This window comes from Ptychodera flava, chromosome 14 (assembly GCF_041260155.1).
Source record: "Ptychodera flava strain L36383 chromosome 14, AS_Pfla_20210202, whole genome shotgun sequence".
NCBI lineage: Eukaryota > Metazoa > Hemichordata > Enteropneusta > Ptychoderidae > Ptychodera > Ptychodera flava.
The window spans coordinates 23,660,442-23,677,229 of NC_091941.1; the positions used below are offsets into that span (position 1 = coordinate 23,660,442).

A 16,788-nucleotide genomic window follows, 5' to 3' on the forward strand; every position below is an offset into this window, starting at 1 on the left:
CTGAACCCCTGTGGTAAATTACACATATTGAATGGTCTCTGACCTTGGGCAGAAAACACTGAAGGAATGCTGGCACGTCAGATGGCCGACAGGGTCTGATCACTGGAGGTCTACCATCAGGTGACTTCAGTGGAGGAAAGTGACCAGAAGCCGTCAAACCCAGGCTGAAACTCTGACTGGCACTCAGACTGCTTCCATGACTTCCCCTCTGTCAACAAAAATGAAATATTTCACAATAACATACCCTGCAAACAGAGGGAAAAATCTTATATATGGAGCAAAGTAGACTACCGCACTGCTTTTGGCCCAACAATTTGTTTCACAAAAGCAACTATTCCATCAATGTGTCTGAAAATAAGAAGCAAAGACTTGACATATACCAGACCACTGACGCATTTGATTTGATATCATATAAGGGTTTTAAGAAAGATTTGTAGATTTTATCAAACAACAAGGTGTCATATACAGATATTTCAATGTGAAATAGAGGAAATCAAAATTAAAAAACACCAAAGGCACACAGCTTTTGTGTTTTGTTCTCAACTCAAGACCTTATTAGTCAGAGTGAAGTAACAGTTAATAGTTGGGTGTACCTTAACATTTGTTTTTTGAATATTTTGAAATCAAAATATGAAAATTCTCAGAGCTACTTTTCATGCTATGATAATGCCAGCAGATACACGTCTTCTTCTTTCACAAGTTGACAGAACCAGAATCGATAAAAACAATAGATTCCCAGTGCGTAAAAAGTCATAAAAACCTCTCACAAGGATCGCACCCTTACCCTTGTCGGTGAGAGAGGGGTAGGTGTTGGACTCGTGGGCAGTGACTTTCTTGTTGGTGAGCCGAGGATCTTTGGCGATCCGAGCTTCATCTTGGACATGCGCAGTCGACGGTGCCACTGTGTCTCCGCCATGTAGTGGTAGGTGTGAGTGGTGTGTGAGATAAACTTGCTAGTGTGGCTGGTGAACACAAGGTCTTGGAGAACACTGCTGCTGCGTATGTTGGGATACAAAGTCATCCAGCTTGGCCACAGCAAGAGACTGTCTTTGGAAAGGTATCTATTTTTTTAAGGGAATAATTAAAACCGTGGTTATTAGGTAAACATGATATAGAAGACATTTCTCCTCAGGCTGGGACAAGGGACAATGAGCTGTGCTACATACGAAAATGAAGACACAGCTTGGGAATGAGCAGGCATACCTGGTACTACTTTTGCGTACTTTACTTGCATCTTATGATTTCACACAAGCTGATCGTGTCGACCATTAAGAGCTACAGGTTTTACCAGGAGCCTTTTTTGAATACCAGACTAATTTGACATTACGGTTCAATGCTCTTGTCAGGTTTATTTGTGACAAAATTCAGATTTGAAACTGAAATTTCAATCAAAAAACAAAAGCCATTGACATTTGTAATTCTCAATGCACCGACAATGAACTTGATTCCACGATCCAAAATTTTAACTTGTTGGTAAATTTGCCCACTGCATACTGCCTGAGACTTCAACAGATATCAAAGCATCAAGACACTGCACATTCAGGTTTCGGGAGATTTTTCATGTTGAAACATTGAACATTTTTACAATAATATACGAACACTTAGTTGCAAGTCAAGAATTACGAATCAAAGAGCCATTAGCTGTAACCTTTGATGATTTTTCCACTACTTGTGCTTTGTATGTCAATTACTAGTTCTTGTTCAACCCCCCAAAGCTTGTCAAAACACTTAACTATTTAGCCTCTCAACACAGGTCTATGCGTGTTAAATGCCTTGTTACTGTTTACATTCAAATTCTAGTCCAGACCAGAATTCACTTGTCAACAATAATGATGTAGTCTGCACTAGTAGTATTGGCCAAGTTGACAAGCTGAATACTGTGTATTTACATGCTTTGGCGGGTAGAACAAGAAATTATAGTTGACACAAAAACAAAATAGTAATAAAATCACCAAAAGTTACAGCAACTGAAAGTCTGTCCTATTTTTTGAAAGATTACTGTTAGCTGTAAAGAAACCAAAGGCAATGGAAGTGTGATCATACATTCAACACTGAAAGAGAGAAAGAAAAGCTATGGACTCACTTAGAAGATGACTTTTTTAAGGGGCTGTGTCTGGTACGATAGTTCCTCTCCTCAATCCACATTCTCTGATGGTAGATCCTGTACGCTGCCTTCATGACTGTAAATATTGTCAACCACTGGACCAGGGAGCCTGCCGACATCAGGTGACTCAGGTCCCCCGGGGACATGTCCATGAATCGCAGGAATGAGAAACAGTTGCTGTCCGATTGATTTCGTTGTTCCGGGAAGAGCGAGTGGTGGATATGTTCCGGATGGTGTATGGACAGTGTGTTGAAGAGCACCCTGTAAGACACAGGCAATGGTCAGTACTGACAGATTGTACACATCTACCATAGAAGTCTTCCAGACTTTTCAGGAAAAGTTTCTCAGAAAATGATTGAAGACAGAAATGAGCAGTCTAAAGAATGTAAAAGTTGAATTGATTCTCATCTTCATCACTGAGTTATACTTTAACCCTTTCATCCCCATTTCCCTCTCTGAAGGTCCAACTTTATCATAGAAAACAATGGGATCGGGTCAAACCATGGTGGTGAAAGGGTTAAACCTCTACTTCAGAAATGCTATGCAACTCTAGTGCAGATCAAAGTCTGGCCATAGGTTCCAGTCAGGTCACCATGACATCAAGACCAGACACATACATGACTAACACTTGAAATCCAAATATCTGCTAATTTTCACAATATTTTCATAATCCTGTTTATAAACAAATTCTATATCAAGTTATTTTACTTACTACAAGATGTGTGTCTGCTCAGTTCTAACCTTGTGTAAGAAAATCACATGAATGCATACAGGGACTTCTAATCTTTGATGCTACTCCAACGCGGTGAAATTGATTTCCATAAGCCAACAATGGCATTCAAGGTAACGATTTTCATATTTCAGAAACTCACTGCAACTGGTTCACTTTGTTTCTATATTTACACAAGACGCAGACCCACCCTGGAAGCATCGTTTTTCAAATGAACTGTTCAACATTGACAGCTTAACTTAATGCTTTTCCTGCCAAGTCGGTGAAAATCCGCTTGAAATTCGGTGTAGCCAGAATCTAAGCACTGGTGACCGTTATTCTCCCAACCCGGTGGAAATCGGGCCCTTTTGGGTACCCCTTTCCTGCCAAGTCGACGGCACTACGTTTTGCTATCCCTTGTGCGTTTAGGGGTCATCCGAGGAGAGGTTTTCTGACAAGGAACGCCTTTTCCCTCGAAATGGGTTTGCAGGGAGTCGATAGACAGGGAAAGGTGCAGAAACCTGTCCGCCAGTCCCCCACACCCGAGGGGGGCTGGGTTTTTTTTACCGCTTTTTAGCAGACTTGGCAGGATAGCATGGTGACGTTTTCTGGCGGAGTTGGACGTACTTGGCTGCCTGGCACTATAGAGATTGCTGCCGAACTTGACCAACTCGGCAATGCTAATCTAGAAGGCTACCTCTTGCAACGACTTGGCAGATATGCCGATGGTGCGAGACGAAAGTCACTTATTCAGTTGTGCGTGACTGAAAATGAGAACGTATTTTTGACAGGACGGCTCGACTTGTTCCTCCGATGGAACGGATATGAACGACTCGGAAATACCATTACAAACTGGTGTCCGACGTACTAAGCTGGGCTTCAGCTCTGCAAGTTCAAGCCAGGCAACGTCCTTCACCGCCTTGGCCGTGCCATTCAATGGACGTAGCTTTGGATTTTTATTTATTCCATCGTCCGAAGTATTGGCTCTGGTTTGCAGGCAAACGTATCCTCTTGCCGACGCATTAGTAACTACGTACGCTGTTTGCGTACAGAGAATTCAAAAGGTGACATAAGGTCAATATGCTACGGGGATACCGCCTGCAGTTAGCAGGGACTGCTTTTGTTATGCAAACCAGCTAGCAGTACAATATGGCTGCCAGGCATGTGGACACGTCGATGGCTAGAACAATGGAAGCATATTGCGTTGCACCCGTGCATCGCAAAAGTGAACTGAAGACTTGGGTGTAGTGACTGGTTATCACTGGTTAGCTGCAGCCCAAGCCATGTTGGTACAAACCCGTACCTGACTGAGGACCACTCGATTAAGTCAGTAATGAACGGTAACACTCGTAAGCCAACTCCCAACTGAGCTGGCTAAACTACGTTGAGCTGTGCTTCAATGGCTCAGCCATGTCGTTAATACAACGGCAAAAACGTAGTTTCTGTGCTACACTGCCAAGTCGTTTAAGGTACGTATTCAATTGACCCTACCCTGGGGAAACAGGACAGGTTTGACGGTGCTTCTGCACCCCTAGCACGACCCTCAGGGTCTCTGACTAACAGACGAGTGAGGTGATGTTTGTGCCTAGCGGACGTGCGTAATACTGAAGGAGTTTATTTCCGAAAAAATAAACATGAAACGGCAATAAAATGATGCACTCCCAGGGGCAAACAAAGCCGGTGACCTCAATTTTTTTCTGCAGCAACCCTTGAGCTCCTTCCCCTGTCTACGGGCATGTAGAAATTATCGAAGTCTAACACGTATAAGTACGGCTAAAACTACCCTGAAAATGGGCGATTTCTGCCAAAATGCCTGGCAGGATAACATGCAGGAGAGCCAATCTTTTGCAGGCACATATTATGGGGCGGTTTTCTACTGACTTGGGAGGATAACGGACAAGGGTGCTCGGCAGGAAAAGGGTTAATGCTGTTGATTGCCATTCCAAATAGATAATGGCGTCTTTGTGATAATTCATCTTATTTATTTTCATGAAACAATGTCACAATCAAAGGAAAAACAACCTCACTTGTGTCAAATATTGCTTCTTAAACATTTGTTTCCTTTGCTTTCAGTTTGAAGGAAGAATGTGCCTCGGAGACAGATATAGGACTCTCAACTTTTTACAATTCTTTTCTGATGCACTGCTTGTGGTGCTCATTTTAAAGGTCTTGGTTTAAAAAATATTTTTTTACAGTCTGAGTTTTTCGAAAATCAAAATTTCATTTTCTCCCCATTAACTTAACACAGGGATGGCAGCCATTTTGAATTTCAAATATCAGTAAATGTTGGGTAATTTGTTTCTCTAGTAACATAATTTGCACAGCGACCCAAGATTTTTATTATTGATATAGTGAGAGAATGGTTGAAAGTTTCATCGAGGAAAGTTTCAGCAAAAGTTGAAGTCTTTCACTTTCGAGGCGCATACTACCTTGACAGGAACAGGTAGGAAACTCACTTGTATTTGTCAGGTTGCACTTTTTCAAGTAAACCTTCTCTGTAAAGTAGCTTTGGCAGTAGAAATGAAGTAGGTCTGGTTGTCAGGGGTGACTGTGTTTCTCTCTTCTCAAACAATTCTGGATGATTGCACACCTGTAGAATGAGACAAAATGAAAACATTTATACTGGAACAGGAGAAAAGCAGTTCTGATCACAGACATCCACTCATTTTTTCCCAAAAAATTCTCTGAATCTTTAATAGTCTGTCTCCTGAGAGGTTCATTTCACTATTAGCTATGTTATGGTATACCGCACCTCAGGGACAGATATTCGGCCTCTCAAATTTTTTCAATATTTTTCTGATCTACCACTTGTGGAGGTTCATTTTCGAGTTTGTGGAGTGAGAAAAACTTTCACTATCTTAGTTTTTTGAAAATTGCAAATTTGATTTTTCCCCATAGAGTTAACATAGGGATGTCGGCCATTTTGAATTTCAAATATTGTGCATTTGAAATTATTTCCATAACAAATCAAACAAATCTGAATGAGCTTGTCACGTCGGCTTGAATGACTGAACCAGTCTAATCAATGATCACAATGGCTTAAAATGTGTCGACATATCAACTCATCCAGTAATTATGGGCTAAATTTGTCAAACTAGAGGAAACTGTGTCTGAGACATTTCCAAATATGCAAAGCAAGTCCACTGAACAGTGTAAATACTAAGTATTTCATTACCATACATTGCAATTCAGCAGGTTGATTGGATACAATGAAGTTTCAAAATGACAAAGAGGGCAGATACGAGAGAGGAAGAAAGTAGATACAGGAGGAATAGAAAAAATGCTGTTTACCAGGAAAGAGAAGCACTGATATTTGAGAAAAGACTTGTATACCTTTCTAAATTGCATGACTAAGTTCATGAGGCTGCTTGTTGTGGACTGAACTTGTGACGCCGTGTGAGCTCTGGTCGACTGCAGCAGGTCCTCAATGGATATCTTGTTTTTCACTGCCTGATACAGAAGTCGCTGTCTTGTTGTCAGGTGACAATAGACCAACACTTCAATCTGAAAGAAAGAGTAACACCGATACATCATTACATGATGATGGCTTTATGAAGAAATACTCTTTCTACAGAAACTGGAAAGTGCCTATGTAAAGAGTCAGATGTTGTATCTACCAGAAAAGTCAAAGTCAGATGTCGTATCTACCAGAATGGTCAAGTCAGATGTCATATCTACCACAATGGTCAAGTCAGATGTCTTATCTACCACAAAAGTCAAAGTCAGATGTCATATCTACCACAAAGGTCACAGTCAGATGTCGTATCTACCAGAATGGTCAAGTCAGATGTCATATCTACCACAATGGTCAAGTCAGATGTCTTATCTACCACAAAAGTCAAAGTCAGATGTCATATCTACCACAAAGGTCATGGCTGCATGCAGACATTACTAAATTGGTTTGTTGCAGAATTGGTTCAAAGTATTGACTATTTTCCACTATTACTCCAAAACATTGGATTTAAATCTGTTCTTTCTCTCATAGATAAACTGCCGTACACTGAAAATTTCTGCGGCTACTAGTCTTCACATATTTGCTTGGAAATAAAAAAAATACACAAACAAAATTGCTCAAACTATCAAAAAGTCATGGGCGGTGTGGATTTCAGATATCAGTAGCTATGTAAAATGATTCAACTTGACAGGAATCATTTTGAAATCCAATCTTTTGCCAAATAATACTCTAGAAGGGGACTACGATTCTTTGCTTGTTTCTATTGATGTCAACAGCATTCACGCATTTCACAGGGAGTAGCTTACCTTATCAGACAATTCATTTTCAACATCTTTCTTGATTCTCCTCAACATGAATGGTTTCAAGATCATGTGAAGACGTGAAAGTTGCTCTGAAATTTAGTGAAAAGAAAAAAGGAGCAATTTGTCAGTTTATACTCTCTGAAGTTTTACAATTTTTACATTGATTATATGGCCTATCTAATTGAGCATCTTGAGTACTGACTTTTGCAATCCATGCCAAGAGGAATTTATTCAGTGAAAAAAATTACACAAAAGTAACACACACATGAATTTACGTAACTTAAAACATTCACTCTGTGCAGTTACTGTTTGTCAATTCACGGCAAGTAACAGTCCTTCTATTCAGCTGGGTATTTTCACTGGTAAAAACAAATCAGATTTTGGAAAGCGCTAACACCAATTGCAAATACTCCCGTTTAATAAAATATATAATAAAACATCCCATGCCTTCTGAATTTCACTCAATGACTTTTTTTTGATTTCAAGATTTCTGAACGGTGACACAACAGAAAATGAATTACCTTCATTGAGGCCTGACTGTTTCTCTGCATGACTTTCAATGTCCTTGGAAAACCATTCATTGAATTCTTCATGACTGTCAAACAACGTCGGCATGATAAAATGAAGTAGTGCCCACAGCTGTGAGACAGAGAAAGGAAAAAAGAATAAGAGTGATTGAGTCTGTAAAACATGGCTGCACTTTTCTTGTAAAGGCAAACACTATCTCTGGTGTAGATCCAAGGACATCCCAGCAAAAGAGGATTTGTTTAAATCAAGCATTCATTTTTTTTTACTGATTGGGTTTCCAAACAATCTTAAATGTTGTTTTATCAAAAGTCTGTCTGATGCAGGCACTCTGATGTACAGATTGCATGACATGTTACAATAGAAGAAATTACTGACTTCTAACACTAGAATAGCCAAATTGAAAGAATCGCTGAAAGTTAATAGGAACAGCTTACCTCAGCCATACTATTTTGAATTGGAGTTCCAGTCAGAAGCAGTCGGTTCCTACAGTTGAATCCCAGAAGAATCTTCCATCTCACACTGAGAGAGAAAAAAACACAGTGACAAGAACACTCATCAGTTTGGGTGTGAGACAGCTTACTGGTGACTAATGAATCTATGGTCTTGAAGGGCGAGTAAACTATTTAACCCTTTGAGCGCTGTAATTTTCTCCCGCCAAAATTTTAGTGCAAAATTTTAACAATTTTTATGAATTTTTCTGCAATTTTTTGATAATTTTGGATTAAATGCACATCACATTTCATTGGCTAGAGTTATTTTTCAAAATTTTGGCAAAAATCTGAGAAAAATTGACTGGGATCTATTTTCGTAAGGGGACAAAAATAGACTTTTACACTCAAAGGGTTAATATGTACACTTCTTGTCAATCTGGTTTTGATGAGTAAACAAAACTGATTTATTTAGATGTTTATACAAACATCATGCCATGCTATACTACTGCAAACCATAGTGGCAGTGACCGCTCTGGAACGTATTCTGAATAAACCCTTCACTTGGTACAACTAATGCTTTCTCTGTACCCACACCACCCAACCCGCCATCAATAGCAGTTTGTTAGTATCTAGGACAGTGGAAGTAAATGCAGGTTTGTCACATCTGCACAAGCACACACAATTTGATACAACTCTGTTCTTCCCCTACTGGCAAAAGTCAGCCCTCTACAGAAGAAACCTTGGGTGAAAAAGAAGCTGCTGTTTACGGTCAAAACTGTGCTGCCTCACCTGCTACTGCTCTTGATGGCCTGAGCCTCGTCCAGGATCATGTACTGCCACTTGATTTTCTGAAAATACCTGACGTCCTGTACGACTAGTTGGTAGCTGGTGATGATGATATGAAATGGTGCATCTTCCTTGTGAAGCTGTCTGTTCTGACTCCAGAACTTACGAAGGATCTTTCTCTCACTTTGATTTCCCCAGTAAGGTAAAGCCTATCATGGATAAATAAAAACAAATCTATGTATCTTCTTGGTTCCATTGTTTAAAAGGGTAATGCATAAACTCAAATGGACAGAGTTCAAGGAGCGAGATATCTTTAGGAGAGGCACAATTAGGGCTTAAATGTCATAAACAAACATAGTAATTTAGTGATAAACAAATAATCATATGCCCTCTAATATTGCAACAACAACAACAAACATAAAACATAATTATCTTGCTCATGAATATTTAAAAACTTGCCCACACCTATTCACCAAACCAAGTAGTTACGTTTTCCAAAACACTGAAACAAGTTGATTCCAAAAATGAAATTTTTCAACAGTTACTGCATCATGAACATCAGAGTGGTAGCAGAGTCTTGTGTTTTCTATTTACACTTCACGAAAAACTTTACTTCAACAGTAATCTTATGCAAAGCACTTGCCTCCAATGTAAGATAAACCCACCGATGTGAAAAAGTTGTAGTTACCTTGAACCTGGGAACAAATCGAGTACACTCTTGTTGCCAGTTATGCAATGTGGACGCCGGAGCGATGACAAGAAATGGCCCCCAGATCCCTTGTGTCTGAAAATGAAAGATGGACAAGAAAGAAAAAGTCAGCAGAACAAATTAATGAAGGGGATTAGGGAGGGCAATTAACAGATATGGACTGTTTTCTTTGAAATACTATACAGAGATAGCTAGGGTAAAGTAATAGGCACACACTAGACACAGGTAAGGCTTGTATAATGAAAAAAGTTTAATACACGACATTTATTGATCACATTCATAACTTCTGGTCGAATATTGTTCGCGATGCCCTGTGGGATAATGGAATACACAACATGGTCTCACCCACACTAGTGCAAGAGTACCCCTTTACGACATTATAAGAAACACTACTGCGCTTTCTAAATTTTGTCTCAGGAGGGCTGCCCACCTGTCGCAAAACATTTTTTCACATTTTGAGATATTTGACGTTCGCCTTTACGATCTGGCCTTTCTTGACCGTGTGCGATTGTAACTAGCGATTTTCCAGGAGTTTCCAGGAGTAAATTTTGATTTTCCAGGAGTTTCCAGGAGTGGTTTTAAATTCCAGGACTTTCCAGGACTTTCCAGGACTGTACGAACCCTGATACTTTCACATGGCATGGGTTTGTTTACCCAAATGATTGTAATTGATAAACTTTTTTTGATGTTATCTTTCTACACAGGAGGAAATCAAATTTGCAAATTGTCATGACAAAATGATATGTGGCAGCTTACCTCTGCTAGGTGGGCCATCAGTGCAATACTCTGGACAGTCTTGCCAAGACCCATCTCATCAGCCAGGATACCGTTAATACTGCAGTCGTAGAGGTTGGCCAGCCAGTTCATGCCTTTCAGCTGATAGCCTTTCAGTTGACCCTGGAACATGTCTGGCTGGGGAATGTCTTGTCCACCCATGGAAGATGGGTTGGCTAAACTAACTGTAAACGTAATCAGAATATCTGTTATCTATAACCAGTTCTGAATTGTGATCACCATCAGAATATCTGTTAGTTATGACGAGTTCTGAATTGTCATCACAATGTTAGTCTCTACGTACTTGCTGTCAGAATGTCTTGACATACAAAATCATGGAATACAATCTTTTATTATTATGAATGTCAGATGTCTCTCACTACAGGTTGCAAAAGCAAACAAAATTTTTTTGTGTGTTTTATGATGGTTACAGTTTTTCAGGTTATTCTGATATTAAATAAGGAGTTGTTGTTATAGTCAATCACTTTTGCGACAAAAACACGGGATTGCAAAGATATTACTTTCAATATGATTACTTCAATTGCTATTTGATAAAATTTGTCAAACAATTTATTTTTGAATATGGAAAGAGAATACTCTTCAAACTCAGTATGCTGCAGGTCACATTGGCAAAAGTCAATGTCAAACATAATGTCTGTATTCAAATCTCAGTATTCATGAAAGCTGCACAACATGTATGATGAGATTTGTTCACAACGGCCTATCAAATATTTTGAACGGCAGAATATTTTTCAGTCAGCCTAATCAAATAAAAACTCAGGAGGACTAAGAAAGTGTATAACTTATGACACATGATCAAAAACCAATATGTTTGAGATTGACCAGTTCAGTAAAGTTTGTCTTGCCAAATTGTGTTGTATTGTTGCATTCCAATTGTGTGTCTGCCTGTATTGTCTGTTCATTCACTAGCAGAGTTGGTTTTGCATCAACGGAAACTGATGTTACACATTGAAAACAGTTACACTTCCCTTTGTTTCCATTATTTCCTTTATTGCTCTGTGGGAAGATCCACTCCTTTCTGTGGTTTCAAAAGTTACTTCCTGAGAACTGAAACAGAGTGCTGGCTCTTGCAGAGGTAACTTTATTAAGTTTCGTTTAGGAAGCAATTTTATTTGCACCATAGCTGATGCATTTACATAAATCCATTAGCACTCTGACAAGGCACAGCTTTATGTATTATCACTGTCTGTATCTTCACAGTACTTACAAGCTGCCTGAGATTCTGTGGAAGACTGTCTACGTCTGGCGCCGGACACATCCAGATTTCCATCAAATGATTTGGACTTGGCTTCATGGGCACTGTAGGCACTGCGGGCATTGTACAGAGCTTGTTGTTTCATGTTGTCACCATCTACACAGTGTCAAAAGGAGGGCAAGAGGAAAGGCATTTATTGTGAGAACTGATCGAAGGACAGTTGAATTGGTGCACAAAATCTAAATGAACCACCAGGCAAAACATCAATCTTGTGAAGTTTCTCACACAGGTACCAGAGCTGTTATAGTCCATTATCTATATAATTAAGTATCAGCACACAATATAGGTGTACATCAATTCCCTTTTTAAACATTGATTTCTAAATTCTATATTTTGGGATATTTAAGACCGCCAAGGGATTACACAATGCAATTTGAAAGAGTTGACTTTGTCAATATTTATTATGATGCTCCTAGAAAACAAGGGAGTGCAAATAATGACCACAAGTTCATAATGCTGTTTTTTTCGACTGTACGAGAAGAAAAATTTTAATTACTAGGACTCCAAGGGCAAAAACTGACAAAATGCCTGGGTGTAAATTTCCTGAAACCCTTATGATGTAATCTCTAATCAGAACTGTACACTGATCTTTTTTTTGGGTGTAAGTTATGAGTTCCAATTGCTATATCTGTATATTAAAGACACCTCTCCATGAACCCTTTCATCCCCGATTCGCTGTAAACAGGCCCACTCTCACCACTGAAAGCAATGGGGCTGGACCAAACCATGGTGGTAAGAGGATAATGGACACTTTCGCCATTTCCAAAGGTGTCCTTATGAGGGCAGGCTTCATAGTATACATTACAAATCAACAATCAAATTCTTGCACTTGTATGGTGTAGATATAGTGCACAACTAAAAATGTCTGCAAATAATAAATTTGCGCATGTACCTAAAAAAATTCATGAAAATATTTTGTCATGAAAATGTTCAAGTCTGCAGTAAATCTGTTTAGAAGACCCACCGTAGTCATCGCCCTCCACATCGATGACAGTACCACCTTCAACAGCCACTGGTCTCTTGGTTGTGTTGTCTTCCAGTTTACTGAGGATCCTCTCCTGTTCAGCCTCGCCTTCTCCGGTCAGTTTACGACTCATAAAATGGGCGTACAGCTCGGTCTGCGTGATCAGGAAATTCAGTTTTCTCTGCTGTCTCTTTGCCTGTCAGATAATAAACAGTGAGTAAACAGTGAATTTCTTTTCTTATTTTGTCATGCTCGGTATGTTTATGTGTTTGATGATTTTGGTAAGTTTAGTATCTGCCTCAGTGCAAACTGGATAATTACTCACTGGGAGCAGATATGACTAGCTACCACACCAGCACTGTTTGGGTGTTTGACACCCAAAAGGAATGTTACACTACTTGAAATTATGACAAAGCTATCTTTTCTAGATGAACACCATGTTTCACTGTCTTCCCTCGTCTTCATGTTGAACTAAAGCTGCTTTTTGACATCAAACCATGCAAGAGAGAACATCACTTCTGACATTTGACATATTGCAGTAATTACAAGAAATATAAAAGTACAAGCTTTTCTAATTGCAAATTGTACCATCAGGAAACCCTGCAAAGGCTAGAACTAATGATTGCTGTACAATGTAATTGTATGAATCCGACAGTCTTTGGTGGTACACTAATTTTTAGTTGAGTTTAAAAACATCAAGATCATGCTCAAAAGTAACCACCTTTCTCCAAAGGTGTTACACACCATTATCTACGGGTTGAAGTAAGCTGTGCGTCTGCCAAATTACTGGTAAACTTGTAGTTCCAACAGTTTACATTGATTAATGTTTCATTTGATAGATATCATACATGCCATGCCTGCTAGTCATAATGTTAGTGTCTATTTTTGAAATATCAAACTTACACTTCGTATAATTTATGCAGCTGTATTATCTGTAACAAATTTGGGCCTCTGTGTAACCTTTTTAATTATTTTCAATCTATAAAGTCCCTTAGAACATGAAACACTATTGTATTTGGATAATAGAAAGTCACTCAAAACGATTCCAGCTGGCTGTAATACAGTAACTAGACGGTGGACCCACCTCTCTCATTTCTTCATCCAATCTCCTTTGCTCCATTGCCTCTTTCTCAGCCCTCTTTCTGTGTTCTTTTTCAACCTTCTCATAGCGTTTCCAGTAGACCATCATCTCTCTGGTGAGTCTCCTGGCTCTCTGGGGCGTTTCCTTGCACACGCGCTGTGATTGCATAGCCGCTCTGCGTTGTTCCTTCTGGCACAGCTGGGCCAGCTTCTTGGCGTTGCTCACCATGTTGTTGTGCACGGAGGATCTTTGCTTGTGTGCCTGTCAGTGAGGAAAAGATGATAGCACATCGGTGACGTTTAGACTCAGATGTAAGAGGGAAATACCACATTTAGAATTTTCACTGTTAATTCTGAGGCTAATGACTTAATATGTCAAATTTACTGAGTCATGACAAATGATAGTAAACTGAGTGCAATGCTTCAAGAAAACATCATTACTTTTATGCAAGCGTGATAAGCGAGTAGCATCAGAAAAGTGTTTTTGTGCGGTTAATAGTACAGCAATTCATTGATGCTTTGAATTATGCAGACTGTGTGTAAATGGTTGAATATGCAAGCCTACTACAAAGAGAGTCTATATGAAATATGACTTGGCGTCTAGTATTTTGAAAATTATTTGTTGCATTCATGATGTGAACTATGGAAAAACATATTTTTTCTTGATGATCTGATAATTGACAAGCTGTGACAAAACTCGTCAAGTTTATGGAAAGTATTTTTACATGTGACTTTCTCTCAACATATTACAAATTTGGTTGTGAACGGGATGTCATAGGACTTCACTTGACCAACATAGAATGAAAGGTTAAAACCCTGGATTTGGCACTGAGTTCAGTAAGAGCATGCGTGGGCACAAAGAAACATTTTACACTGTACACCATTTCATGTTAGTATCCACTGCAGAAATGCAACTCCACAAAATAGCCATTTAATCACCAAGTGGCACTCCCACTTGGTGACATTTTTAAAACACATTTTTAATGCCAACGGTCGATATTTGACGTGGCGACTGCGCGCGGATCGCGAGATATCGATAAAAACATGTCCTCAAAAAAGTTTGAATTCCGTTGGCCAACCTAAATTCAGTTTCCGAACATCGAACGTTCGGCAATGGGAGCCATTGTCAACTAAGCTATGGAGTACTAGTCTACGCTGACGCTGCTGTACGCCACAGTACCACTCGCGTCGGTGAGCGGTCATGTCCCATGGTTGAAAGCCGAGTCCTACTGACTCGGCAAAAAAACGAAAAACAAAGTTTGCTGATTCCACCAGAATTGCATAGGTGACTAGCACAGATAGGTGCGGTTGATACATAGTGAGCATAGTGGCCGCCGCATGGTATGCGCGCATACAACACGGGGCGGCCGCTATGTATCAAACCACGCGTAACTGTGTGGCAGACGACAAAATGTAGTTATCAGAGGCAACTAATATTTTACACGTAAAAAACTGATATCTATGTGGTATTGTTTAAAAATTTAATACATCTGATTGAGAATAATGAAAACGACAAAAACTAAGGAGAAGTTTTAAAAAGAATTACCAGAGGTAAGGGCATTGATAATGATGTATATAAGGTCATCGCAGTAGGAGGTAAATTAATTGCGTCATTCGAACGTTTTTAGACTCCTTAGAATATCGTCAATCAGCACAACAACACACTTTCCAGGGATTTTGGGTCATAAAAAGAAACGATCGTAAAAGTTCAGGATGTGAAAAATACGCTCGGGAAATGACATGTTTTTATCGATATCTCGCGATCCGCGCAGAGTTGCCACGTCAAATATCGACCGTTGGCATGAAAAGAAGGTGTTTTAAAATGTTACCAAGTAGGAGTGCCTCTTTAATCACCAAATGATAATAATTTTCAAAGCCTTGTGAGGAAAGACCAGTACAACCTACTATTAAGTGTATATCAACTTGTACTGATCTACACAACAATACCTTAGGGATATCTTTCTTTCCAATGGAAATCCATATTTTCTTTCTCTTGATATCAGCTTCCTTGGCAGTCAGGTGCTTCTTTCTGTTGGCAGTCTCACGGAACAGTGCCGCCAGGGCTTTCTGGTCCATGGTCACTTGGCCATGCTGAGCTTTGTGCTTCAACAACTGAATTGAAAACAATGGAATAGATACATCAGCAAGTGACACATTTGAAGGAATACACGATGTCTGCCTTTATCAACTCTTGTCAGGCAAGATTCCCCTGTCACTACCAAGTCCAATAATGCATTAAAAGCAGTAAAGTATAACAGGTCCAAAAGTATGTACTTGACTTTTTGAAAACCATGTACTTGCACAGGAATTTCAAAGACCAATATGCCTAGACATACATACAAGTAAGCATGGTGATTTGACTGAACTTGACTGAATTGGGATAATGTATGTCACAGTGATCTTCAAGGTTCCACTGATTTTTTGCACTGATTTTTTTTTTTTCAGGGTTCCACTGATTGGGAATGGCTTTACTGATAAGGAATAATTAAATCCAAACCCCCTTCTTGTCTTCTTACCTAAAGAGGTTTTTTCAGCAATCCATGATTGCAGTCATTTAACGGTTGAAATGAAAGACTGAGTATAGCTGAGTAAAGCAGTAAAATTGTTTCGTTTTTCTGGAAAATGTAACTTTTCTTTTTTAAAACTTTACCTGTGGAGTTCCATTTGCTGCAAGTTTCTTTTTCTTCAATCTCTTCAGCTTGGCTGAAATAAACAGAAAATTCATCTTCATATAGGAGTAGCAAGAAATGTTCCAGATACCAAATGAATCGTTGCCAGGCCCTAGTTTACTCCAAAATTTTTCTTCACTTTATGAATTAATATTCTCTACTCTGTGGATTTAATGCTTAACAAATGACTAGTTAGATTTAAACTTATATTGGTATCTATTCCTACCCAATGTTTTCAAAACCAGCTTTTATCCAACGGCTATTCCTGTCTTACATGAATTATAATACTTATTACTGCTGTCTCAACATTTTGGTGTGTGTCTTATATATTCGTATTTGTGAAATTCTTCAACCTGAATATTGCTTTTTCCCATATTCATATCAGTGGTCTTATTTCTCTGTGATGTACTGCCTGTACTTTATATTTAAACATGACCCTGACATTGAATTACAATGTATTTGGAAACACTTGGCAAATATGCTGACAATAGGGACAATGAT

General features: G+C 39.2%; 1 protein-coding gene across 1 annotated transcript in view; it reads right to left on the reverse strand.

Annotated features, from left to right (window-relative positions):
- LOC139149833 (chromatin-remodeling ATPase INO80-like) overlaps positions 1–16,788 on the reverse strand; it is a 60,406-nt gene that overhangs the window by 21,691 nt on the left and 21,927 nt on the right. The window contains exons 7-22 of the mRNA XM_070721829.1: positions 16,269–16,321; positions 15,566–15,730; positions 13,623–13,880; positions 12,539–12,734; positions 11,527–11,670; positions 10,281–10,483; positions 9,504–9,599; positions 8,819–9,024; positions 8,033–8,117; positions 7,592–7,709; positions 7,074–7,159; positions 6,147–6,317; positions 5,270–5,403; positions 2,084–2,365; positions 785–1,061; positions 44–208 (exon numbers count right to left, since the gene is read on the reverse strand). Of these exons, the coding sequence (XP_070577930.1) occupies positions 44–208; positions 785–1,061; positions 2,084–2,365; positions 5,270–5,403; positions 6,147–6,317; positions 7,074–7,159; positions 7,592–7,709; positions 8,033–8,117; positions 8,819–9,024; positions 9,504–9,599; positions 10,281–10,483; positions 11,527–11,670; positions 12,539–12,734; positions 13,623–13,880; positions 15,566–15,730; positions 16,269–16,321 (2,639 nt within the window). The remainder of the gene's footprint in view (positions 1–43; positions 209–784; positions 1,062–2,083; positions 2,366–5,269; positions 5,404–6,146; positions 6,318–7,073; positions 7,160–7,591; positions 7,710–8,032; positions 8,118–8,818; positions 9,025–9,503; positions 9,600–10,280; positions 10,484–11,526; positions 11,671–12,538; positions 12,735–13,622; positions 13,881–15,565; positions 15,731–16,268; positions 16,322–16,788) is intronic.